The following is a 26,522-nucleotide window of genomic DNA, read 5'->3' on the forward strand; positions in this document are numbered from 1 at the left end:
AAAGAACTCCCGCATTAGACTGGTATATGAGTCAGGAATACATTTCAGTTGCATTAACCATTGAACTTTGGGAGTTTGTCATTACCTAACTAATATGCAGAGCATGTAGGAATCCAGATGTGAGGCCAAGAGCCTCAGATGTCAACAGTGGATTCCTTCCACTGCTGTACCACAATGAGGACAGAAGAGATGAACTACATCTCACTGGAAGCCACCAAGCCAAAAAGATGACTCACAGAGTAGATGCCCTCTACCCAGTCAATGCATAAGCTCCCTGAAACAAAAATGAACCTTAAGTAAAGGGGCAAAGAATATGGAGGAGGTGAAGAATGCTTAGAATTTAGCCCAAATGAGATTGAGTAACAAATTTGTCATGCTAAAATTTTTGCCATCGGTGCATAAGTGTTTAAATGCTGTTAATTACACCTTTTGGAAAGAAACAGGCTTACTTGATGTGTTTAACAATTTGCATAGAGATCTGATGTAATTGTTTTATATCTTTCCTAGCAAGACAAATGTGTTTTGCCCTCTAGGGAAGGTGCCTCTTTCCCTCCCTTCCCATCTCCTCTCAACAACTACGGTAAGCTCAGAAGAAAGATGGAGAAGGTGGTGCCTTGGTCCCCAGGTGGATGCAATCATAGGTAAGCAGGGCTCTGTTACACACTGATGGCAACTTCCGGTACCTGTTTATTTATAGGGCTTTGTCGCTCCTTGCCTGCTGTAGACCGTGGTCTTAATGGTCTTTATAACACCTGTACGGGACACACAAGGTGGGCTCAACAGAGGTCTTATTGGATGAATAAAATGCCTTTTGCCTACTTCACAATGTCACCTAGGGCACCCTCTGCCACCTTCACAATGTCCCCCAAGGCACGGTGTTGCCTACTTCACAATGTCACTTTCAACAGACCCCGCACAGAAATGGGGACTTCACAGGAGTTTTCTGGGATATCACTGGTTTCAGTCCCATCTAATCTGAATCACTCGCCAGTGGTGGTTCCAGCCAATGAAGTTTTGAAAAACAAACGATCCGAAGTCCTGAGCGGCAGCAAATGGATTTAGGTTAAACAGCGGGGATGGAGAGGGGCACTAAACCCTGAGTTGTAAGCACTTGGGAAGCCCTCTCCGAAAGCGCGAGGAATCGGAGCTGCGTGCAGGCAGGGGTATGCATTTCTACACTGCCCAGGACGCCCCCTCTCCGCTGCTGCAAACCAGTGGCCGGCCCTGGAGGCCAGCGGTGTGGACATGAACTGATCTGTCCCAGCCCTGGGTCGCCATACCGCTCGACGGAGTGCGGAGAAAGCAGCAAGTAGGTCCCAGGAGTGCAGGAAGGGAACCGGCCCGGCCCGGCTCACGGGGCGCTAGAGGGTCAGAAAGGACCCGCCCTTCCCAGACGGGCCCAGCAGGGCGAAGGTTGTCCTCAAGACCACGTGAGGTTTCCTCGCCCCTAAAAAGCCCCAAACAGGCCGGGCTTATGAGAGAGGAAAGTTAAGAAGGACGCCCGAACCTCCGCGTCCGGGCGCCCGGCTGCCGGCCCTAGAACCTTTCTGCCTGCAGCTGCCTGGTCCTGCCAAGCGGAGCGGAGATTGCGGCCGCCGAGCAATGTCCCGCCACAGCCAGGATGAGCGCCTAGGGCTGCCCCAGCCGCCGGCCCGGCTACCGCTGCTCCTGCTGCTTCTGGCCGTCGCGGTGCCTCTGAGCCAGGCAGGTGAGCCGCGCGCCCAGTGTGCCGCCCCGGCCGGGGGCGCCGGGAGGGACCCTTGGAAGCCTGCGCTCTCCCCTCTGCTCGCGTGCCGCCCCGTGCGCTCCAATCCACTCAAGTTGACTTCCCGCGGGTGTCCGTCTGTTTTCTGGGTGGAAGCCAGCTTCTGCCAGGGGGAACGGCCCGGGTTGTTCCAGCCCTGCTGGCCCTCGGGGGTGGCCCCTGACGAGGACTTGGGGGTGTGTTTCTCCGAACTTAGAAAGTGCTGGCCGGAATTCTTGGCAGACAAATAGGTTCTCTCCGGCACGGCTCTTGGCTTTGCTGATTCTTGACTGATCCTAAAAGAGTCAGCCAAAGGACATCTAAATATATTTATTCTCATCATAGAGTGTGATCCAGGTTGCCACTTTTTTTTTTTTTTTTAAATTGACAATGGCTTTGGTTTAAAGTGTTGAGAAGAGCAACCTGGTATTGTTAGCTTGAAATGTGCTAGGCAGTGTACCCAAGGATTTATGTTCTTTCATATACTGCTCACTGCAGTCCTAAATGGGCTTCCCCGGTGGCATAGTGGTAAAACAGAATCCGCCTGCCAATGCAGAAAACGCAGGAGGCGTGGATTTGATCCCTGGGTGAGGAAGATCCCCTGGAGAAAGAAACCCACTCCAGTTTTCTTGCCTGGGAAATCCCATGGAAAGAGGAGCCTGGCAGGCTACAGTCCATGGGGTGGCAAAGAGTTTGACACGACTTAGCCACTAAACAACAACAATAACACGATCCTAAATAGGTTTATTATCCCTATTCTACAGATGAGAAAGTTTGAGACTGAGCAAGTTTAATGATTTGCATAAAGATACACAGCAAATGGAGGCAGAGCTGAAATGCAAAACGGCATGTACTTGGCTACTCCCCTCTTAATAAAACAGGTTTTAAACAAGGTTTTATCCCTACAGGTATTGACACTGAACTGTACCCTTTGCTTCAAAAGTAAAAGGAGTGGGTGTGTTTGTGTGTGTGTTGGGGTTGGGGGGGAGGTCTGGGTTTTGTCTGTTTCACTCCCAATGAGTAAAACTAAGATTAAGTTAAAAAAAAAAAAACCAAAACCTGAAAAACTTCAAAAGTAACGTGTAAGAAACAATTTATTTAAAACGAGAGAGGATTCATTTTATTTCCTAATCCCCTTTCTATGCTGACCTTGCGCAAGACTAGGGTGGGGTTCAGCAGGGCTATCCCTTCCTAAAAGCGCCTTATGGGTTCTTGTTCTACTGTCTTCCATCAACCAGTATGTGCAGTTACCAGATTTCAAAGCCTTAGCTTTCGCAATGTGCCCACTTATCACTCTTAAATTTTTCCAGTCTCTGAAGCTGCCTCAGCTTCTGAGCTCAGAAGTGATCACTCCCCCGGCTCCTGATCCGTGATTTGCTTGCACATTCTGGAGGCGGTGGTGTCGATGCCGCCTTGTGGTGGCTCACTGAAACTGCTCATTTTTGGACACACCTGGGACAGGCTGGGGAGTGCCCCGGAAACGGAAATGGCGGTAGTGTCTGGAAGGATGGCAGAAACTTTTCTCCCTTTCCTGGTCTCCTTTTAGATTATTGGGATTGTTTTAAATGTTCCGGTAGATGGAATGGGCAGCCTAAAGAATGAGGTGGAGACATTGTTTTTCTGAAGATGGGGCACTGTTTATTTAGGAAAATATCACCCTGCAAGAAATTGCTTCTTAAACTGAGTCCCCGATTCTGGCCTCAGTCTATTATAGACTTCAAACATAATCACATTGCATTTATCTTTCCAGACCAAAAGCCCCACGTGTGTTTTAGGTTGCCTTGTAAATTTTTCTTTTCTTTTTTTTTTTTTTTTTTGCCCAGCAGCTTGTGGCCACAAGCAGAGATTGAACCCAAGCCATCGACAATAAAAGCATGGAGTTCTAACCACGGGACAACCAGGGAATTACCAATTTTTCTAGTCATATGTATAGAGAAGTCAGGTTGTCACTAGGGAAAGAGATGGGTTGGTTGCCAAGACACTCAAAGTGGCATGTGCCTTGGTAAAGTGAGTTTCAGATCTGGCCCTGGGTTTCTCAGGGATAGACTCTAGAAATTCATTCTTTGCAGTTCTCCAGAGCTGATCAGATACAAGGAAACTGATTTTTAACAATCCGGTTATTTGTGTAGCCTGCTCTGGGCACATTCTCACTGTAATCAAACTACCTGGGATAAAAAATATATCAGGGATTCTCAGGCTGAGGACCTGATTCATCTACCTCTCACTAGGACTGGGCATTTCAGACAGTACATAACTGCTCCTTACCAGTCACTGCTTGCCCAAAACAGCTGGTCACAGACTCCTTTTCCACTCTTCCATGGCTTACCAGTACCACTTGAGACTAACTGACTGCCTGTCTAGATTAGCTAATCCCTTTAAGTGGCTGTCAAGGAGTCTACAGTCCTGGGAGTTGTTCAGGCTCCTTAATTGACAGCAGATTTGTGGTTGAGGCCAATCTCAATTGATCCTTTATCTCTGAGGGCTTCCTTATTTCCAGATTCCCTGTGGAAGTTGCACCATATGTTCACTCTTTCCATTGTAGGTCTTCATTCTTGGAAGTCAAATATTAGAGAGATGGGTTGAAATTCCAAGCAGAAGGCATGGGGCCAGACCGCCTGTGTTTGAAGCCTGGCTCCAATACTGACAAACTGCATTACTTTTAGCCAATTATCTAATCTCTCCATGCCTCAATTTCCTCATCTGTAAAATGGGTATTATAATAATACCTATATCGTAAGTTTGTTATGAGGAACAGTGCCTGGCACATAGTGTGAAAGTCCATCAGTCATTTCCGACTCTTTGCGACCTCATGGACTATACAGTCCATGGAATTCTCCAGGCCAGAATACTGGAATGGATAACCTTTCCCTTTTCCAGGAGATCTTCCTTCCCAACCCAGGGCTCAAACCCAGGTCTCCCACATTGCAGGCGGATTCTTCACCAACTGAGCTATCAGGAAAGCTTAACTAACTAGTGCCTTAACTATTAGGCTATATAATTGAGTGTCTATTATGACCAGCCATGGGAGTTGCTTTTCTCTGAAAAGGCATCATGGATCTCTTGATAAGAAAGTGAAAGTGAAGTTGCTCAGTTGTGTCCAACTCTTTGCGATCCCATGGACTGTAGTCTACCAGGCTTCTCTGTCCATGGGATTTTCCAGGCAAGAGTACTGGAGTGGGTTGCCATTTCCTTCTCCAGGGGATCTTCCTAACCCAGGGATTGAACCCAGGTCTCCTGCATTGCAGGCAGACGCTTTACCCTCTGAGCCACTTGATAAGGCAACAGAATTGCTGATGATAATTCCTGTTCAGTGAAGTAATAACTTGTTATAAAAACAGATTTTCTTAATCATGGCCTAACATTTTAGGGAGTTGGGGTGCCTACCAGTACATTAAGCAGCTCTTTCAGAAAGCACTTTCCTGGGTTATAAGTGTCTGAAGTCATCATGATTATTTTTGCCAAAGTGCAATTTTATTAACCATGGCTGCTTTAGAATTTCCCAACACTTTCCTGTTTTTTGGGGTTCCCTGGTGACTCAGCTAGTAAAGAATCCACCTGCAATGTGGGAGACCTGAATTTGATCCCTGAGTTGGGAAGACCCCCTGGAGAAGGGAACAGCTACAGTATTCTGGCCTGGAGAATTCCATGGATTGTACAGTCCCTGGGATCACAAAGAGTCGGACATGACTGAGTGACTTTCACTTCACTTCACCTCACCTCACTTCCTGTTTTTCTGTACCAGTTTTTTTTTTTCTTTAATGTGGTAACGTATTATCTTTTTTAAAAACACACACACACTTTTTATTTTACATTGGAATATAGCCCACTAACAATGTAATAGTTTCAGGTGCACAGCAGAGCAACTGGGCCATACATACACATGTATCCATTCTCCCCCAAACTCCCTTCCCCTCCAGGCTGCTTCATAACATTGAACAGAGTTCCCTGTGTAATGCAATAGATCCTTGTTAGTTATAAGCTTTAAATACAGCTGTGTATATATGTCAATCCCCAAACTCCCTCATTATCCCTTCCCTTCACTCTTTGCCCTGGTAACCATAAGTTTGTTCTCTAAGTCTGTGACTTTGTTTCTATTTTGTAAATAAGTTCATTTATATCATTTCTTTTTAGACTTCCCATATAAGCTATATCGTATGATATTTCTCTTTCTCCCTGTCTGACTTACTTCACTCAGTATGATAATCTCTAGATCCAGCCATGTTGCTGCACGTGACATTATTTCATTCTTTTCAATGGCTGAGTAATATTACATTGTATATATGTACCACAGTTTGTTTATCTGTTCCTTTGTCAATGGACATTTAGGTTGCTTCCATGTCTTGACTATTGTAAGCAGTGCTGTAATGAACATTGGGGTGCATATATCCTTTCCAATCATGTTTTCCTCCAGATATATGCCCAGGAGTGGGATTGCAGGGTCATATAGTAGCCCTATTTTTAGTTTTTAAAGAAACCTCCATACTGTTCTCCATAGTGGTTGTATGAATTTACATTCCCACCAACAGCGCAGGAGGGTTCCCTTCTCTCCACACCTTCCCTAGCATTTATTGTTTGTGGATTTTTTGATGATAGCTATTTTGGCTTGTGTGAGGTGATATCTCATTGTAGTTTTGACTTGCATTCCTCTTATATGGCTGGATGGCATCACCAACTCGATGGACATGAGTTTGGGTGAACTCCGGGAGTTGGTAATGGACAGGGAGGCCTGGCGTGCTGTGATTCATGGGGTTGCAAAGAGTCGGACATGACTGAGTGACTGAACTGAACTGAACTCTCTTAGTCCTATATTAATTCAATCACATCCCAGTTGTTGAACTGGATCAGGCGAAGGCTGAGAAGTCAGTCCTGTGCTAATTAGAGCATCATGAGTGACAGCTGTGTGACCACAGAGGCCTCCATACCTGCCACGTTGACTAGGAAGGATGCAGGGTGCAAACATAAAAGCATCTCATTTTTATCTCCCCCAGTCCCATCAAGCTTCTTCAGTGGAGCCAGAAACTTTCTTGTCTCTTGGAAGAAATCTAGAGCAAGTTTCGATTTTTCTTGTCACTCTGTTCATAATAGCAATGCCTTACTCCCTGTAATGGTGAAAATCTCCAAACTCATGAAGAAAAAAATCTCTTTCCTTAACTGCTCATTTTTGACCTAGCTGTCAGCGTGGACAAGTGACAATGCCACCTACCTCTTAGTCTTCCTAATGCAGCTCCTCCTTCTCACTAGGCTGCACTGGCTCCTCCAAGCTGCAGGAGCTGAGGGGAGGACGGGAGGTGAGGGCAGCTGGCCCCACCCAGGCGGTCTGGATGCTCTTTGGGACTAAGAGCATCAGAAGGGCTTTGCTGGCCCACAGTCACTGATTTTGAACTTCCACATGCTACCCCCATCACATGGGTAAGTGCAAGTCTTGGGCTGTCATGTCAGACTCCTTTCGCTCCTGGAATTTCAGGAGTCCACCTGCAACTCCTTTTGTCCATCTAAGCAGAAGTCAGGGAGAAGGATATGAAGCAATATTCTCTGATTTGTTTTTCTTTTTTAGGAATGACTGAAACTTTGTCCTAGTAGTTTGGTTACACTTGCTGACTCTTTGGGGGCGTAAAAACAGCAAGGTATCATTGCAAATACAGTAAGAAAGCAGTAATGAATTTGTGGGCATCTGAATATACCAGCTCCCCATCTAGTCAAGGCTATGGTTTTTCCAGTGGTCATGTATGGATGTGAGAGTTGGACTGTGAAGAAAGCTGAGCACCGAAGAATTGATGCTTTTGAACTGTGGTGTTGGAGAAGACTCTTGAGAGTCCCTTGGACTGCAAGGAGATACAACCAGTCCATTCTAAAGGAGATCAGTCCTGGGTGTTCTTTGGAAGGACTGATGCTAAAGCTGAAACTCCAATACTTTGGCCACCTAATGAGAAGAGTTGACTCATTGGAAAAGACTCTGATGCTGGGAGGGATTGAGGCCAGGAGGAGAAGGGGGTGGCAGAGGATGAGATGGCTGCATGGCATCACCGACTTGATGGACGTGAGTTTGAGTGACCTCCAGGAGTTGGTGATAGACAGGGAGGCCTGGTGTGCTGCGATTCATGGGGTCACAAAGAGTTGGACACAACTGAACTAAACTGAACTAAACTGAATACTTAGCAATGTTGAATGTCTTTTCATGTGCCTCTTGGCCATCTGTACGTCATCTTTGGAGAAATGTTTATTTAGGTCCTCTGCCCATTTTTTGACTGGGTTGTTTGTTTTTGATGGTATTAAGTTACATTAGCTGTTTATAAACTTTGGAGACTAATCCCTTGTTGGTCACATAATTTGCAAATATTTTCCCCAATCTTTGGGCTGTCTTTGGTTTTGTTTATGGTTTCTTTTGCTATGCATAAGCTTTTGAGTTTAATTAGTTCCTATTTGTTTTTGTTTTTATTTCCACTACTCTGGGAGGTGAATCAAAAAAGATATTGCTGTCGTTTATGTCAGAGAGTGTTCTGCCTATGTTTTCTTCTAGGAGCTGTGTAGTGTCTTTAATCCATTTTGAGTTTATTTTTGTGTATGGTATTAAAGAATGATCTAATTTCTTTCTTATTTTTTTTTACATGTAGCTGTCCAGTTTTCCCAGCATCATTTATTGAAGAGACTATCTTCCCACCATTGTATAGTCTGGCCTCCTTTGTCATAGATTAATTGAGCACAGGTGCATGGGTTTATTTCTGGGCACTCTGTCCTGTTCCATTGATCTATATATCTGTTTTTCTGCCAGTACCATACTGTTTTGATGACTATAGTTTTCCAGTATAATCTGGAATCAGAGAGCCTGGTCCCTCCAGCTCTGTTTTTCTTTCTTAAGATTGTTTTGATGATTTGGTATCTTTGTGTCTTCATACAAATTTAAAATTTTTTTGTTCTAGTTTTGTGAAAAATGTCATTGGCAATTTGATAAGGATTGCATTTGATCTGCAGATTGCCTTGGGTAATATAATTATTTGGACAATAGTGATTCTTCCAATCCAAGAACATAATATATTTTTTCATCTGTGTCATCTTTGATTTCTTTCATCAGTGTCTTATAGTATTCCCTGTACAGGTCCTTTGCACCCTGGGTAGATTTATTCCTAGGTGTTTTATTTTTTTTAAACAATGATAATGGCAATGTTTCCTTAATTTCTCTTTCTGATGTTTCACTTTTAGTGCATAGAAATGCAAGAGATTTCTCTGTATTAATTTTGTATCCTGCAACTTTACTGAATTCATTGATGAGCTCTAGTAGTTTTCTGGTAGTATCTTTAGGGTTTTTTATGTATAGTATCATGGCAGTTTCACTCCCCCACCCCCGCAATTTGGATTCCTTTTATTTTCTTCTCTGATTGCTGTGGCTAAGACTTCCAAAGCTATGTTGAATATAAGTGGCAAAAGTGAACATCCTTGCTTGTTCCTGATCTTAGAGGAAATGTTTTCAGCTTTTCACCATTGACTATGATGTTATCTGTAAGGCTGTCTTATACGGCCTGTATTCTGTTGAGGTATGTTTTCTTTATGGAGAAGGAAATGGCAATCCACTCCAATATTATTGCGCAGAAAATTCCATGAACAGAGGAGCCTGGAGGGCTACAGTCCATGGAGTTGCAAAGAGTCAGCCTTGACTGAGTGACTGAGCATGTGTTTCCTTTATGCCCACTTTCTGGAGAGTTTTTAAAAATCATAAACCGGTGCTGAATTTTATCAGAAGCTTTTTCTGCTTTTATTGAAATGATCATATGGTTTTTATTCTTTAGTTTGTTGGTGTGGTTTATCACACTGCTTGATTTGTGAATATTGAAAAATCCTTGCATCCCTGGGATGAATCCCACTTAATCATGGTATTTGAGCCTTTTAATGTATTGTTGGATTAGAATTGATAGTATTTTGTTGAGGATTTCTGTGTCTGTGTTCATCAGTGGTATTGGCCTGTAATTTTCTTATGTGTGGTATCTTTGTCTGATTTTGGTATCAGAGTGATGGTGGCCTCATAGAATGATTTTGAGAGTTTTCCTTCCTCTGCCATTTTTTCAGAACAGTTTCAGAAGAATAGGTGTTAGCTTTTCTCTAAATGTTTGATAGAAGTCACCTGTGTCCCAGACTTGTGTTTGTTGGGAGTTTTAAAATCACAGTTTTCAGTTTCAGTGCATATGATTGGGCTATTCATATTTTTTATTTCTTCCTGGTTCAGTCTGCATCTTTTTAAGAATCTGTCCATTTCTTCCAGGTTGTCCATTTTATTGTCATACAGTTGCTTGTAGTAGTCTCTTATGATATTTTGTATTTCTGTGGTGTCAGTTGTAACATTTTTTGCATTTCTGATTTTACTGATTTGAGTCCTCTCTCAATCTGGCTAAGACTTTATCAGTTTTATCTTTTCAAAGAACCAGCTTTTAGTTTTGTTGATCTTTGCTGCTGTCTTCTTTGTCTCTATTTCACTGATTTCTGCTCTGATCTTGTTTTCTCTTCTTCTACTAACTTTAGGTTTTGTTTGTTCTACTTTCTCTCATTGCTTTAAGTGTGAGGTTAGGTTGTTTATTTGAGATTGTTCTTGATTCCTGAGGTAAGACTGTATTGCTATAAATTTTCCTCTTAGAACTACTTTTGCTACATCCTATAGGTTTTGGATCATTGTGCTTTCATTTTCATTTGTCTCTAGGTATTTTTTGATTTCCCCTTTGATTTCTTCAGTGATCCGTTGTTTGTTGAGTAACATATTGTTTAACTTCTGTGTGTTTGTGTTTTATTGTTTTTTTTTTCTTGTACTTTATTTCTAATCTCAAAGTGTTGTAGTTGGAAAACATGCTTGATATGATTTCAGTTTTCTTAAATTTACACTCACTTTGTGGCCAAACATGTGGTCAGTCCTGGAGAATATTGCATGTGCACTTGAGAAACATGTATTCATCCGCTTTTGGATGGAACGCTCTATAAATATAAATGAAGTCCATCTAGTCTAATGTGTTATTTAAGGCCTGTGTTTCCTTATTGGTTTTCTGACTGGATGATTGACGAAAGTGGGATGTTATGGTCCCCCACTATTATCGTGTTACTGTCAATTTTTCACTTTATGGCTGTTATGATTTGTCTTATGAATTGAGGTGCTTCTTCGTTGGGTACATATATATTTGCAATTGTTATATCTTCTTCTAGGATTGATCCTTTGATCATTATGTAGTGTCCTTCTTTGTCTCTTAGAAGTCTTTAAAGTCTGTTTTGTCTGATAGGAGTATGATTACTCCAACTTTCTTTTGATTTCCATTTGCATGGAATATCTTCTTTCATCCCCTCACTTTTAGTCTGTATGTGTCCCTAGGTCTCAGGTGGGTCTCTTATAGACAGCATATGTACAGATCTTGTTTTTGAAGTCATTCAGACAGTCTCTGCCTTTTGGTTGGCACGTTTCATCCATTTGCATTTAAGGTAATTATCAGTATGTGTGTTCCTATTGCCATTTTCTTAATTATTTGGGGTTTGTTTTTGCAGGTGTTTTTTCTTCCTTTCCTCTTTTATTTTCTTCTCTTGTGGTTTGATGGTCATCTTTAGTGTTATGTTGGGTTGCTTTTTCTTTTTTGTGGGTATATCTATTGTAGTTTTTAGGTTTGTTGCTTCTATGAGGTTTTGATATAGCAGTCTATAGTTGCACAGTTTGTTCTAAGTTGCTAGTCTCTTTCCTACCTAGAGGAGTTCCTGTTGTATTTGTTGTAAAGCTTTTCTGATGATGTTGAATTCTTGACTCTTGCTTGTTTGAAAAGCTTTTGGCTTCTCCCTCAAATCTGAATGATATACTTGCAGGGTAGAGTATTCTTGGTTGTAGTTTCTTCCCTTTCATCGCTTTATATACGTTGTGCCACTCCCTTCTGGCTTGCGGAGTTTCTGCCTAGAAGTCAGCTCATAACCTTATGGAAGTACCCGTGTATTTTTTTGTCATTTTCCCCTTGTTGATTTTCATATTTTTTCATTGTCTTTAATTTTTGTCAATTTGATTACCATGTGTCTTGCTGTGCTCTTCTTTGGGTTTATCCTGCCTGGGACACTCTGCACTTCCCAAACTTGGTTGAGGGGGTTTCCTTTCCCATGTTCGAGAAGTTTTCAGCTATCGTCTCCTCAAATATTTTATTAGATCCTTTCTCTATTTCTTATCATTTTTGAACCCCTATAATGCAAATGTTGGTGTGTTTAATATGTCCCAGAGGTCTCTTAGGTTGTCTTTATTTCATTCTTTATTTTGTTCAGTGGCAGTGATTCCCACCATTCTGCCTTCTAGGCCACTATTCCTTCTTCTGCCTCATTTATTCTGCTTGATTCCCTCTAGTATCTATTTAATTTCAGTAGATTAAGTTAAATCTACTGATTTAAAAAATCTGTTTGTTCTTTAGTTCTTCCAGGTCTATATTAAACATTTCTTGCACCTTCTCAATCCTTGCCTAAATCATTTATCCAAGATCCTGGATCATCTTCACTATCATTATTCTAAATTCTTTTTCTGCCTATCTCTACTTCATTTAGTTGCTTTTCTGGGGTTTTATTTTGTTCCTTCATCTGAGACATAATCCTCCACATTTTCATTTTCTCTAACTTTCTGTGATAGTGGTTTTTATTCAACAGGTTGCAGGGTTGCAGTTCTTGCTTCTGCTGTCTACCTTCTAGTAGATGGAGTATCTAAGAGTTTTGTGCAAGTTTCCTGATGGGAGGGACTGGTGGTAAGTAGAGCTGGGTCTTGCTCTTGTGGACAAGTCTGTGCTCAGTTAAACTTTACCCCACTTGCCTGCTGATGGGTATGGCTGTGTTCCTTCCCTCTTGGTTGTTTGGTCTGAATCAGCCCGACACTGGAGCCTACAGGCTGGTGTAGATAATGGTGACCTCATGGAGGCCTCATGCCAATGAGTACTTCTGAGAACTGCTGCTACCAGTGTCCTTGTCTCCATGGTGAACCATAGCTGGCCCCCTCTTCTGCAAAGACCCTCCAGCTCTAGCAGGTAAGGTCTGGTTCAGTCTCCTATGTGGTCACTGCTCCCTTCCCCTGGGTTCTACTGTGTACCAGATTTTGTGTGTGCCCTCCAAGAGTGGACTCTGTTTTCCCCAATCCTGTGGAAGTCCTGCAATCAAATCCCACTGGCCTTCAAAGTCAGGTTCTCTGGGGATTCCTTCTCCTGTTGCCAGACCCCCACATTGGGAAGCCTGACATGGGGCTCAGAACCTTCACTCCAGTGGGAGAAATTCTGTGTTATAATTTATCTCCAGTTCATGAGTAGCCCACCTGGTGATTATGTGATTTTATTTTATCATGATTGCACCCCTCCTACTATCTCATTGCAGCTTCTCCTTTGTCTCTGGATATGTGGGACAGCTTTTTTGGTTGGTTCTAGCATCTTCCTGTCAATGATGGTTCAGCAGTTTGTTGTGATTCCAGTGCTCTCTCAAGGAGTGAGTGCACATCCTTCTACTCTGCCATCTTGAAGCAATTCAAGGGCTATACCAGTTTATCAGAATATATACAAGATAATTCCCAGAAATGGGAAAAGCCTCAACTAAAGTGATACATAGGGAAGGAAAGGAAGTAGATAAAAGTGTGAGGACTTGGTAAATGGCCAGAAGGAACAACATCAATTTCCTTTTTAGGGTAAGAGCATTGGGGTGCATGTATCATTTCCAAGCATATTTTCCTCCAGATATATGCCCATGAGTGGGATTGCAGGGTAGTATGGTAGATCTATTTTTAGCTTTTAAAGAAACCTCCATACTGTTCTCCATAGTGGCTATATCAATTTACATTCCCACCAACAATGCAGGAGAGTTCCCTTCTCTCCACACCTTCCCTAGCATTTATTGTTTGTGGATTTTTTTTTGATGATAACCATTTTGACTGATGTGAGGTGTTATCTCATTGTAGTTTTGATTTGCATTTCTCTAATACTTAGCAATGTTGAGTTGAGAATACCCAGATCAAATCGGGTAGATGTTTCTTGCCTTCATCACGGTAAGAACTAAAGGAAAAGGTGTTTATCTGAGGGTTGGGAATAGGGTGACTTTAGTTTGAGATGTGTGGAGTTTGGGATATTTTGAGAAAATTTAGGGAGGTTCTCTCATAAAGACTAACATACAAATATTTTGACTGAACATTTATTATAGACTCTGACAGGGCAAATATAAGCATGGCATCACATTTATTGATTAGACCTTAGCTAAAAACATTTTTTTAATAGATAACTTCAGAAGAATTTCTGGGAGAAGTATTAATACTTATTAATCTTTATTATTAAATTTTGTTTCCTGGTCCTGAAACTTATAGAAAAGATCAAAACCTTTCTCCAGAAGAAAATTGAAAAGACCCTCCTCCTTCAGTCCTGAAATTGGGGTATGTGTATGTTAGCTGCTCGGCTCTGTCTGATTCTTTGTGATCCCATGGACTAGCCTACCATGCTCCTCAGTCCATGAGATTCTCCAGGAAGAATACTGGAGTGAGTTGCCATTCCCTTATCCAGGGGATCTTCCCAACCCGTGGATCAAACCCAGGTCTCCTGCATTTAGGCAGATTCTTTACCATCTGAGCAACCAGGGAAGCCTCAAAATTGGGATAGAAAATTTTAAATAACTATTTCTTGGTGATTTACTTTCCATAATATTTGAAGTTTTTATCCGTGAACTTCATCTTGGGTCTTGGTTCTGACACACAAAATAGAAACTTTAGTTTTCACACTTATTTAGACATTATTTTCACTTGTGTCACCTGTTATGTTTTGTTGGATTCCAAATTACAATGCATTAACTATTGAAATAGCAAAAAAGGTAGTAGCAGCAATAATGTAGTGAATCTCAAGGAATTAATTTTGTTTAACATTTTAAGAATTGTTTAAGAATACATTTGTTTTACCTTTTTAAAAAAAAAATAGAGAAGGTTCCAGTTGCTTCTACAACTTAGGTCTCACAATTTTTTGATAACTTATCTTTAAGATGTGACTAGAAAATGTATTAATAATGTTATTATGTAGGTTTCTTATACTACAATGAAACAGGAATTTACTTAATGTGGTTAAAAAAATGAAACTAATAGAGGTAGTGAAATTATGAGGAAACTTGAGTCTAACACTTGCAACTCCATGTCTGTATAGACAGCAGATATGTTATAATCTTCTTGGGAAAAATTGTGAAAGTCTCTTGATTGAGAGAGACAGGCTTGCTCTGAAGTTTGTCCTGCAGCCTTGCAAACACAGCTACAGTTCTAATATAAAGTAGTGTCAAGTTACTCAAACCAGACCTAAGATATCAAAATTCTAATTTACAGTGAGAAATCAAGAATTAATATACTGCAGATGTGATGTGAATCTGTCTCCAATGGTAACCTTCCAGCCAGTGTAAAAGCTGAGGATTTGAGTGGCCATAGGATAAAACATTATATTAAGCCCAAGGGAGTCAATACAATGAGATACATGATGCCACCCCTCATTCTTAAGAAATTTATAGTCAAATTTACTGCAACAAATACACACAAATTCATATAACTAAAGAGAGATCTAGATGAGCAGTGAGCTTAGTGCTGAATCAGAATGGGGCAAAGTTGACTTTCTGTTGATAAGACTTTTTTTTTTTTTTTACAAGTTGATATCTTTATTTTTTTTAATTTTATTTTATTTTTAAACTTTACATAATTGTATTAGTTTTGCCAAATATCAAAATGAATCTATCACAGGTATACCTGTGCTTGACAAGAACTCTGAGTTAAGCCAGCAGTGAAGAACCAGGTACACTTCTAGGAGGTGAAGGAAAGAGATCATTCCAGAGCCAAGCAAACCTGCAGCATTTTTATGTACTAGTATTTTGTTTCCTTGAAGATTTTTTCTTTTAAACTAATCCGTTTCAACCTGCTTTGTGTATTAGACACATTATTCAACCCACCTCATATTCTGCCTTTTATTCTAGCTTCAATCAGGTAAGCTGAGGCACTTCACCTCAGCCAAACTGCAAGAGCCCCCACTTTCTACCTCAGAGCTCTTCTGAAATCATAGCTGTTTAGTACTGGAGCATGTGCATAACTGGGAATGGTCAAAGGCCACTTTTGACCTATGCAGGATGTGAGTAGGTGGATAAATGCTCCCTCTTTCCATCCCTGGGGTGTGGTCTTCAGAGGCTTATTTTGCACACCTCTTTGGACCATCTTAAATGCACCCTGCTGCTTTCCCTCCCTCTGTGTTTCACTCTCCTAGCCCCCTACTCCTGTTCTCTGGAGCACTTTGCCAAATGATTCTCTTTTCATCCAGAATCTCAGGCTCTGATTTCTGGAGAGAGTGAGAGCTAAAATACCAACTTATGATTTTGTTGCCTGGAGATTGATTATTCATTAGTTAGTTATTTTCTTAGTGATTCTGATGAAGAGATAAAGCAAATCTAAAAACCAGGTATCCATTTATTTTAAGTCCTTTCAGAGAAGGAAAGATGCAAAGCCAGGGTACAGAGAAGGAAGTTGAGTGACTGTGCTCATTGAACATGAAAGAGAAAAGCAATTCGAGGATCATAGTAAACTATTAGCTAAAACTAATCTGAATAGATTAAGTTGCAATTTTGCTTTTATATTTTCTCTGACATATGCTCTGCTTTCTCATGTATCTTTTTTCCCTCTATCTGACTGACTATATTAGGGGGAAATCGTATTGCTCAGGGTTGAAAACCACTTCCTCTTTCATAAATGAAGTGCTAGCAAACTTAGGTTCCAACTATGGGAAAGAGTGATTTCGGCCATGTATTACTGTTTTACGGATTCTAAGACAGTGTGACGAATTTTTTTTTTTTTTTAACTGAAAACAATTAACTTATAGAAAATATTAGAATACATAAAGAAAAGAAATTCAATTTGGGTGTTTGGGTTTTTACTTAGAAATCAAAAATTGATGGGGCTTCTTTTCATCTTTATTTATGGAAGAAAAAACTTTTTTAGAAAGTAATATTCTCAATCATTCAATAAATATTTATCAAGTGCATTGATTCTAAGGATGTTACTGTTATAAATGTTTAAATCTCATTTTCACGAAGATGGCATTTGCCCCTTGGACATCTGAATGTCCTCTAGGCTTCTTACCCGAGCTTGAGGACATAACGACTTGAGTTATTTTAGACTAACTTCTGTGAATGTTCAGGTAAATTTCACTTTGGGGTCAGGAACACACACATGTAATCTAGATCCATCACAGAAACAGTATTGTGCCAGCTCTAGCATTCCCAGGATATGGGGTCATCAGCAAAAGTGGCCCCTACCTTCACAGAGCCTGCATAGAGCAAGGCTGAGATTAGAATTATGTGATATTTTTCTACCTTTTTGCTATTACAGTTTCCACACCAGTCACTTCACAACGTGGGGATTTTTTTTTTTTTAATAGAAAAGCATAAGGCTTAAACTAATCAAGTATTTAAGAAAAAAAATTTTTTTTAAAGGCATGAGACTGGACAACCAGGAAGAGTTGATATATGGAGAAAACATTGAGGAACGGAGGACATCAATTAGGGGTAGCACAAGAAACTCAGATTTTGGCTTAATTCTCAAAGCACTTGCTAAATTGGTCAGTGTGTTAGCAGTAAATTTTTCTCATTGAATTCTCTTGAGGACTGGGTAAAAAAAATTTTTTTTTTCCCATATATGGGGGCACATGAATGTCAAAAAAGCACAGATTTGCAGAAGTTTATTATTTGTGGTAAGAAAAGGGGGTAGTACCAGTAACAGTGAAACAGCCATCCTTTCTCATTTCCCTCCACGGTCACTGGTGGTAAGGGTGGATGAGAATGCAGGAGAAAAGCTGGGAAGGGGCTGAGGCTGTAGCATTCATGGTCCAAGATCAGTTTGGAAAGCATATTTATTATATTTGGGAGGAGCAGAAAGGATGTTTCTGTAGATGTTGCCCACAATTATCCAACTATGGTCAATTGACTCAGTAACAATTGGACTCTCTTTCATGACCAGAGCTTCCCTGGTGGCTCAGATGGTAAAGCGTCTGCCTGCAATGTGGGAGACCCCGGTTCGATCCCTGGGTTGGGAAGATCTCCTGGAGAAGGAAATGGCAACCCACTCCAGTATTCTTGCCTGGAGAATCCCAGGGACGGAGGAGCCTGGTAGGCTACAGCCTATGGGGTCGCAGAGAGTCGGACACGACTGAGCGACTTCACTTCACTTGACTTCAAGACCAGAAACCTGGTGAATAGGTGTTCTGCACCTGCCTCTGTTTATCACTGCCATTACTTCCACTTTACCATTTTCAAAGAAAACCCACCATTATGGGCATGACTTGACTGAGAACAACTGACTTTCCTGCTCAAGATCTTTCTTTAACAGTTATAACACTGGCTGATCAGGGCAGCTTGACCAAGTCCCAGTCTATCACCTTGTTGGGCCAAGGTGCCGTGATGCTCGAACAGTAAGATTCTAATTTTAGTGCTCATTTCATATACAGTTTTCCCTGGTGGTCCAGTGGTTAAAACACTGCACTCCCAATGCAGGGAGCCCGGGATTTGATCCCTGGTCAGGGAACTAAATCTTATGTGCTGCAACTAGGAGTTCGAATTCTGCAACCAAAGATTCCACATGCCTCAGCCAAATAAATAAAATACTGAGTCAGTTTTGAATGTTGAAAGCAGATAACTGGATTTAAATATTGTATCTGAGCTTTCTAGTATCTTAACCACTCAAAACTTAGTATGTCCAAAACTAAACATATGCTCCCTCCCAGACATGTTTCCTTTCTGCTCCCTCTCTCAAGTGATGATACAATACCCATCTGCTGAGTCCCAGCCCAGAATCTGAGTCATTCTGGCCTCCTCCCACCTCCCTGATGACCTGAATATAAAGTTTCTCTTTAACCTGAGCAGCTGTGCAATGGTTTCTTAGGCAGAGAAATGAATGCTGTGTATACCATTTCTTTTCTTCATTTTGCTCTCTTCCTATGTCCTCCTCCTTTTTATAGATATTTATTGAATACCTATGGCTTCCCAGGTGGCTCAGTGGTAAAGAACCCACTTACCAATACAAGAGACATGGGTTCATTCCCTGGATTGGAAGATCCCCTGGAGAAGGAAATGGCAACCCACTCCAGTATTCTTGCCTGGAAAATCCCATGGACAGAGGAGCCTGGCAGGCTACAATCCATAGGGTCGCAGAAGAGTCGGACATGACTTAGCGACTAAACAGCAACAAAAATTGAGTACTTGTTGTGGGCCAGACACTGTATTAGGTACTGAGGAAACAAGTTCACAGACTGGGAGCAGGAGCAGACGTGTAAGTAACATTAGACCAGCAGACCTACGTACAAGGTACATAGAGCTTGTAGAGTGAGTCAGTCCCTATAAAGGGGGTGCTGCTTCCTGAGTCTTAAATAACAGTTTTGAGATTACTCAGTAGTCAACAAGGGGGCAAATCTCAGGCAGAGGAAACAGCATATGTAAAGTCAGAGTGTTGGACCAGCTCATGGTAGGCCGGAGAACTGTGTGTAATGGTTTCGAGATCACATGGAGTGCAAGAGGTGGTGGATGAAACTAGATAGGTAGGCAGAAACCAGGTCATGAAGGACCAAGAGGATAAGTCAAAGAATTTTAATTCTAGGAAGTAGAAGCTGTTGACAATTGGGGGTAATCAAGTCAACAAATTAGTTTTGCATTTTAGAAAGGTCACTCTGGCAAAGTATGAAAAATGGATTAAAAGTCAGAGAGACCTGGGGGATAAAAGCCTCTTCAAAGTTTAGGCTAGCTGTGATATCGAAACTAGCATAGCAATGGTCTTCCCTGTGTCTCAATAGTAGAGAATCTACCTGCCAATGCAGGAGACACGGGTTCGATCCCTGGTTCTGGAAGATCCCACGTTCTGTGGAATAACGAACCCTGTGCACTGCAACAACCGAGCCTGTGCTCTAGAACCCGGAAGCTACAACTACTGAGCCTGTGTGTGGCAATTACTGAAACCCAAGCATCCTAGATGCTGTTCTCTGCAAGAAGAGAAGCCACCACAATGAGAAACACATGCATCGCAACTACAGAGCAGCCCCTGCTTGCCACAACTAGAGAAAAGCTGGTGTGCAGCAACAAAGACGCAGCACAGCCAAAAACAAATAAATTTATTTTTTAGAAACTAGCATAGAAAGGTAGAGCTAAGGAGGCACTTACTAACAGGAGTGCTATTTAGGAGGTTTTGATTAAATATAAGTTGTGGAGGAGAGAGGAGACCTGGATGGACTTGGGTTTTAGGCTGAAAGACACAGAGCTAGAAAGCAGATTGGAAGAGAATATGAGTTTTGCTTTGGATATTTTTAATTTCTAGTGCTAAAGGAATCATCCAGAAGGTATTAACCATTGTGCTGTTGGGGATAAAGTGGAACTCCTGGGAAAAGTAAGGAAAAGGCAAGTAGAGGAGGTGGTGATTCAGAAGTGATTGTTATTCCAGAGGCCATGGGAGGAAAGAGGTTTAAGAATAAGTGGTCACCAGGGACATGTGCTTTTGGAAGTTCATGTGACATTAGGATTCAAGAATTTCTTTTGTGATCCAGAGAGGGCTGCTGTGGTTGGTTAGCTTAGAGCTGCAAGACAGTGGAGCACGTGAACCACTGCAGAGAGGGAGCTTTAGGGTACATGAGCAAGAAGATATAGGGTGCAGTGAAGTTCCTAATGAAAGTGGCAGATCCACTTAAGGAAAGTGGTGGGACTCAGAGCATGGGTGGAGGGATGGAGGAGACCATCAATTCACAAAATTATCAGGAACTTGAGGAATCCACAGGTGATAGCTTCTATCATTTCTACAAAGTAAGAATCTAATGTCATTTGTGAAGAATTAAGCAGGAGACCCCCTTCCATTGAAGGAGGCAGAAAGGCCACAGCCAGGAGGAAGAAATCAAGGCATCTGAAAAGAGTTAACCAGACCTGGCTTCCAGCAACCCACTGACTCAGGACTTGAACCAGGCCCTGCCAAAGACTTTCTCCCAATTCTACACTTCCTGGGTTCTGTTGAGTTTTCACCAGGCCTCTTTTTTTTTTTTTTTTAATATAAAAGAGAGAAGAGACTTTCCACTATTAAGGGAGGGGAACTAGAGAATAAAATTAAAAAACTCCTCAATCTTTTTTAAATGTTGTGTTTAAAAAAGGTTTTTTTGGTTCAATGTCTCAAATTCATCTGATCTCCTATTAGCTCAGTTTTGGATACTGACTGCCGCCGACCCTCCAGGACACACAGGCTGAGGACAACTTTATGACCCAGAGCCAAACAAGATGCACTGTGGGAGGTTACTATGTATCCTGAGAATAATTGGAACCACACTTTTTGGAGTTTCTCTCCTCTTTGGAATCACAGCTGCTTATATTGTTGGCTACCAATTTTTCCAAACGGATAATTACTATTTCTCTTTTGGGCTATACGGTGCAGTTTTAGTATCACACCTCGTCATCCAAAGCCTGTTTGCCTTTTTGGAGCACCAGAAAATGAAAAAATCTCTAGAAACCCCCGTTAAGTTGAACAAAACTGTTGCTCTTTGCATTGCCGCATATCAAGAAGATCCAGGCTACTTACGGAAATGTTTGCAATCTGTGAAAAGGCTAACCTACCCCAGCATTAAAGTTGTCATGGTCATAGATGGAAACTCAGAAGATGACCTTTACATGATGGACATCTTCAGTGAAGTCATGGGCAGGGACATGTCAGCCACGTATATCTGGAAGAGCAACTTCCACATGAAGGGTCCTGGTGAGAGAAATGAGTCACATAAAGAGAGCTCACAACATGTCACCCAGTTGGTCTTGTCCAGCAAGAATATCTGCATCATGCAAAAATGGGGTGGTAAAAGAGAAGTCATGTACACGGCTTTCAGAGCACTGGGACGGAGTGTGGATTATGTACAGGTCTGTGATTCAGACACCATACTTGACCCTGCCTCATCGGTGGAAATGGTAAAGGTTTTAGAAGAAGATCCCATGGTTGGAGGTGTTGGAGGAGATGTCCAGATTTTAAACAAGTATGATTCCTGGATATCTTTCCTCAGCAGTGTGAGATACTGGATGGCTTTTAACATAGAAAGAGCCTGTCAGTCTTATTTTGGCTGTGTCCAGTGCATTAGCGGACCCCTAGGAATGTACCGAAACTCCTTACTGCAGGAATTTGTGGAAGACTGGTACAATCAAGAATTTATGGGCAGCCATTGTAGTTTCGGAGATGACAGGCACCTAACGAACCGAGTGCTGAGTCTGGGCTATGCAACGAAATACACAGCTCGATCCAAGTGCCTTACTGAAACACCTAAGGAATATCTCAGATGGTTAAACCAGCAGACCCGTTGGAGCAAGTCCTACTTCCGAGAGTGGCTGTACAATGCGATGTGGTTCCACAAACATCACCTGTGGATGACCTATGAAGCCGTCATCACTGGGTTCTTCCCTTTCTTTCTCATTGCCACAGTAATCCAGCTCTTCTACAGGGGTAAAACTTGGAACATACTCCTCTTCCTCTTAACTGTCCAGTTAGTGGGTCTCATAAAATCATCTTTTGCCAGCTGCCTTAGAGGAAACACCATCATGGTCTTCATGTCCCTCTACTCCATGTTATACATGTCAAGTTTACTTCCCGCCAAGATGTTTGCAATTGCAACGATTAACAAAGCTGGGTGGGGTACTTCTGGAAGGAAGACCATTGTTGTTAATTTAATAGGACTCATCCCTGTAACAATTTGGTTCACAATCCTCCTGGGTGGTGTGGTTTTCACCATTTATATGGAATCTAAAAAGCCATTCTCAGAATCGAAACAGACAGTTGTAATTGTAGGAACATTGCTGTATGTATGCTACTGGGTCCTGTTTTTGACACTGTATGTGGTTGTCATCAAGAAGTGTGGCAGGCAGAGGAAGGGACCACAGTACAGCGTGGCGCTTGATGTATGATCTTACATTTGGTGTTTGCAGTTATAGATGCAGACACATGCACACAATCTTCATCCCTCCAGGGGACTGCACGGTGTCTTGGCATCAAGTATTGCCACCAAAGGAGACATATCGCTGCTGCTAGGACTTGAACAAAGACATTTGTATGGGTTTATTTTAATTCTGCCAAAGTAAAGTGACACGTCAAGAAGGATGAGTCAGATTTAACCTGATATTTCTATGAAAATGGGAAGAATTCTTTGTTCATGCACTCTTTCTTTACTTTACGTTTGCCTAACAGTGTTCTGCCCTATCGGAGAAGGTGATGGCACCCCACTCCAGTTCTCTTGCCTGGAAAATTCCTTGGGCAGAGGAGCCTGGTGGGCTGCAGTCCATTGGGTCGCTAAGAGTCAGACACAACTGAGTGACTTCACTTTCACTTTCATGCACTGGAGAAGGAAATAGCAACCCACTCCAGTGTTCTTGCCTAGAGAATCCCAGGGACCGGGGAGCCTGGTGGGCTGCCGTCTATGGGGTCGCACAGAGTTGGACATGACTGAAGTGACTTAGCAGCAGCAGTAGCAATTCTGCCCTATATACCTCACTAGTGATAACTTACATGGGTTGTTGTTGTTCGGTGGCTAAGTTGTGCCCAACTCTTAGCGACCCCATTGATGGCAGCACACCAGGCTTTCCAGTCCTTCACTATCTCCTTGGATTTGCTCAAACTCATGTCCATTGAGTTATTATGGAAGAAAAGGATTTTGAAACTCAAGGGAAATTTCTTTCAACATATACAACCCTAACTTATGGACTGTGTTTGTAGCTATTTTTTTTTTTTTTTTAGAAAAGTTTTCTGTCTAACTACCAAGTGAAATGCCAAAGGATATTTTATAGACTGTACTTTTATATAATTGTACTGTTTTAGAAGTTTGTATGCCAATCTTAAAACAAATTGTGCATAGTTTTATATTTTACTCCTCTGCCAAAATTCACCTATTCTTCCTTTTTTAAAAATAAATAGATTCTGAAAAAATTCATACTTGAAAAATGTCTACCCAAAATGTGAAGCTTGGTTGACTGATATTATTCATGATAGATAAAAAGAATAAAGTGTTTCTTTCTCTCTACTTTTAAAATTGAATAGTTAATTTCTGTGAAAAGGTGCTTAAACTTTCAATATTTTAATTTTTTTCATTTATTTTTAAATATTTATTTATTTGGGAGCTCTTGTAACTGTTTATTTAGTTGCAGCACATGGTATCTTCCAACTTCATTGCAGCACGTGTGATCTTTAGTTGAGGCATGTGGGATCTAGTTCCCTGACCAAGGTCCCCTACATTGGGAACAAGGAGTCTTAACCCCTCCCACTGAACCACCAAGAAAGTCCCTTTCTTCATTTGTCTTCAGTCAGTTCAGTTCAGTCGCTCAGTCGTGTCCAACTCTTTGCAATCCAATGAATTGCAGCACGCCAGGCCTCCCTGTCCATCACCAACTCTCGGAGTTCACTCAGACTAATGTCCATCGAGTCAGTGATGCCATCCAGCCATCTCATCCTCTGTCGTCCCCTTCTCCTCCTGCCCCCAATCCCTCCCAGCATCAGAGTCTTTTCCAATGAGTCAACTCTTCGCATGAGGTGGCCAAAGTATTGGAGTTTCAGCTTTAGCATCAGTCCTTCCAATGAACACCCAGGACTGATCTCCTTTAGAATGGACTGGTTGGATCTCCTTGCAGTCCAAGGGACTCTCAAGAGTCTTCTCCAACACCACAGTTCAAAAGCATCAATTCTTCGGTGCTCAGCTTTCTTCACAGTCCAACTCTCACATCCATACATGACCACTGGAAAAACCATAGCCTTGACAAGACGGACCTTTGTCGGCAAAGTAATGTCTCTGCTTTTCAATATACTATCTAGTTTGGTCATAACTTTCCTTCCAAGGAGTAAACGTCTCTTAATTCCATGGCTGCAATCACCATTTGCAGTAATTTTGGAGCCCCCCAAAATAAAATCTGACACTGTTTCCACTGTTTCCCCATCTATCTGCCATGAAGTGATGGGACCAGATGCCATGATCTTAGTTTTCTGAATGTTGAACTTTAAGCCAACTTTTTCACTCTCATCTTTCACTTTCATCAAGAGGCTTTTTAGTTCCTTTTCATTTTCTGCCACAAGGGTGGTGTCATCTGCATATCTGAGGTTATTGAGATTTCTCCCAGCAATCTTGATTCCAATTTGTGCTTCTTCCAGCCCACCATTCTCATTTATCTTAGAAAAGGCCAATATATCTGTCACACTTTGGAAGTAGAAATTCATACTTACATGTACCAAAAAGAAGTCCTTGAAAAGCAAAGCCAAGTGGGTAGAAAAACACAATTTTTTCATAAGATTGAAAAAAAAAAAAAGCGAGTGCTTGATCTCAAAAGAAAGCACTAGGTATCCAGCAATAGATGAAATTTATGTATCAAAGATAGTCTTTGGAGATTCTCATAGTGTTTTTCCAGGCCAAGAAGAAGTGGGAAAAATTATCTGTGTAATTTGGACAAATATAGTACAGTTCATCATTTTGTTCTGTGACGTGTATTCACTGGATCCTGTCCATATGTTGAACATACTTCACCTACCTTTTTTTTTTCCCAAAGTTTTTTTTTTTTTTCTCCAAAGTTCACTTTGTTGTTGTTTAGTCGCTAAGTTGTGTCCACCTCTTTGCGACCTCCTGGACTGCAGCATGCCAGGCTCCCCTGTCCCTCAACGTCTCCCGGAGTTTGCTCAAATTCATGTCCATGAGGTTTATATGGGTGAGTGGGATAAATTATAACAAGGATAAAGCATATAGTACGCACAAAGCACGCTAGTAAAGTAATGCTCAAAATTCTCCAAGCCAGGCTTCAGCAATACGTGAACTGTGAACTTCCAGATGTTCAACTTGGTTTTAGAAAAGGCAGGGGAACCAGAGATCAAATTGCCAACATCTGCTGGATCGTCAAAAAAGCAAGAGTTCCATAAAAACATCTATTTCTGCTCTATTGACTATGCCAAAGCCTTTGACTGTGTGGATCACAATAAACTGTGGACAATTCTGAAAGAGATGGGAATACCAGATCACCTGACCTGCCTCTTGAGAAACCTATATGCAGGTCAGGAAGCAACAGTTAGAACTGGACATGGAACAACAGACTGGTTCCAAATAGGAAAAGGAGTATGCCAAGGCTGTATATTGTCACCCTGCTTATTTAACTTATATGCACAGTATATCATGAGAAACACTGGGCTGGAAGAAGCACAAACTGGAATCAAGATTGCTGGGAGAAATCTCAGTAACCTCAGATATACAGATGATACCACCCATGGCAGAAAGTGAAGAGGAACTAAAACGCCTCTTGATGAAAGTGAAAGAAGAGAATGAGGAAGTTGGCTTAAAGCTCAACATTCAGAAAATGAATATCACGGCATCTGGTCCCATCACTTCATGGCAAATAGATGGGTAAACAGTGGAAACAGTGTCAGATTTTATTTTGGGGGGCTCCAAAATTACTGCAAATGGTGATTGCAGCCATGGAATTAAAAGACGCTTACTTCTTGGAAGGAAAGTTATGACCAACCTAGATAGCATATTCAAAAGCAGAGACATTACTTTGCCGACAAAGGTCCGTCTTGTCAAGGCTATGGTTTTTCCAGTGGTCATGTATGGATGTGAGAGTTGGACTGTGAAGAAAGCTGAGCACCGAAGAATTGATGCTTTTGAACTGTGGTGTTGGAGAAGACTCTTGAGAGTCCCTTGGACTGCAAGGAGATCCAACCAGTCCATTCTAAAGGAGATCAGTCCTGAGTGTTCATTGGAAGGACTGATGCTAAAGCTGAAACTCCAATACTTTGCCCACCTCA

The 26,522-nt window shown here is 41.6% G+C and overlaps 1 protein-coding gene and 1 pseudogene across 4 annotated transcripts in view; both read left to right on the forward strand.

Moving 5' to 3' along the window:
* The first annotated feature begins 1,163 nt into the window (after window positions 1-1,163).
* The window catches only part of PLBD1 (phospholipase B domain containing 1), an 89,193-nt gene continuing 63,834 nt past the window's right edge, over window positions 1,164-26,522 (forward strand). Inside the window, exon 1 of one of the 4 annotated variants that reach the window (XM_070790047.1) lies at window positions 1,164-1,708. In XM_070790047.1, the coding sequence (XP_070646148.1) occupies window positions 1,603-1,708 (106 nt within the window). In that variant the 5' untranslated portion in view covers window positions 1,164-1,602. The remainder of the gene's footprint in view (window positions 1,709-26,522) is intronic. The other 3 variants (XM_070790045.1, XM_070790048.1, XM_070790046.1) reach the window with 3 other exon arrangements.
* On the forward strand, window positions 1,759-26,233 carry LOC139183191 (hyaluronan synthase 2 pseudogene; annotated as a pseudogene).

Source organism: Bos indicus, chromosome 5 (genome assembly GCF_029378745.1).
Source record: "Bos indicus isolate NIAB-ARS_2022 breed Sahiwal x Tharparkar chromosome 5, NIAB-ARS_B.indTharparkar_mat_pri_1.0, whole genome shotgun sequence".
Lineage (NCBI taxonomy): Eukaryota > Metazoa > Chordata > Mammalia > Artiodactyla > Bovidae > Bos > Bos indicus.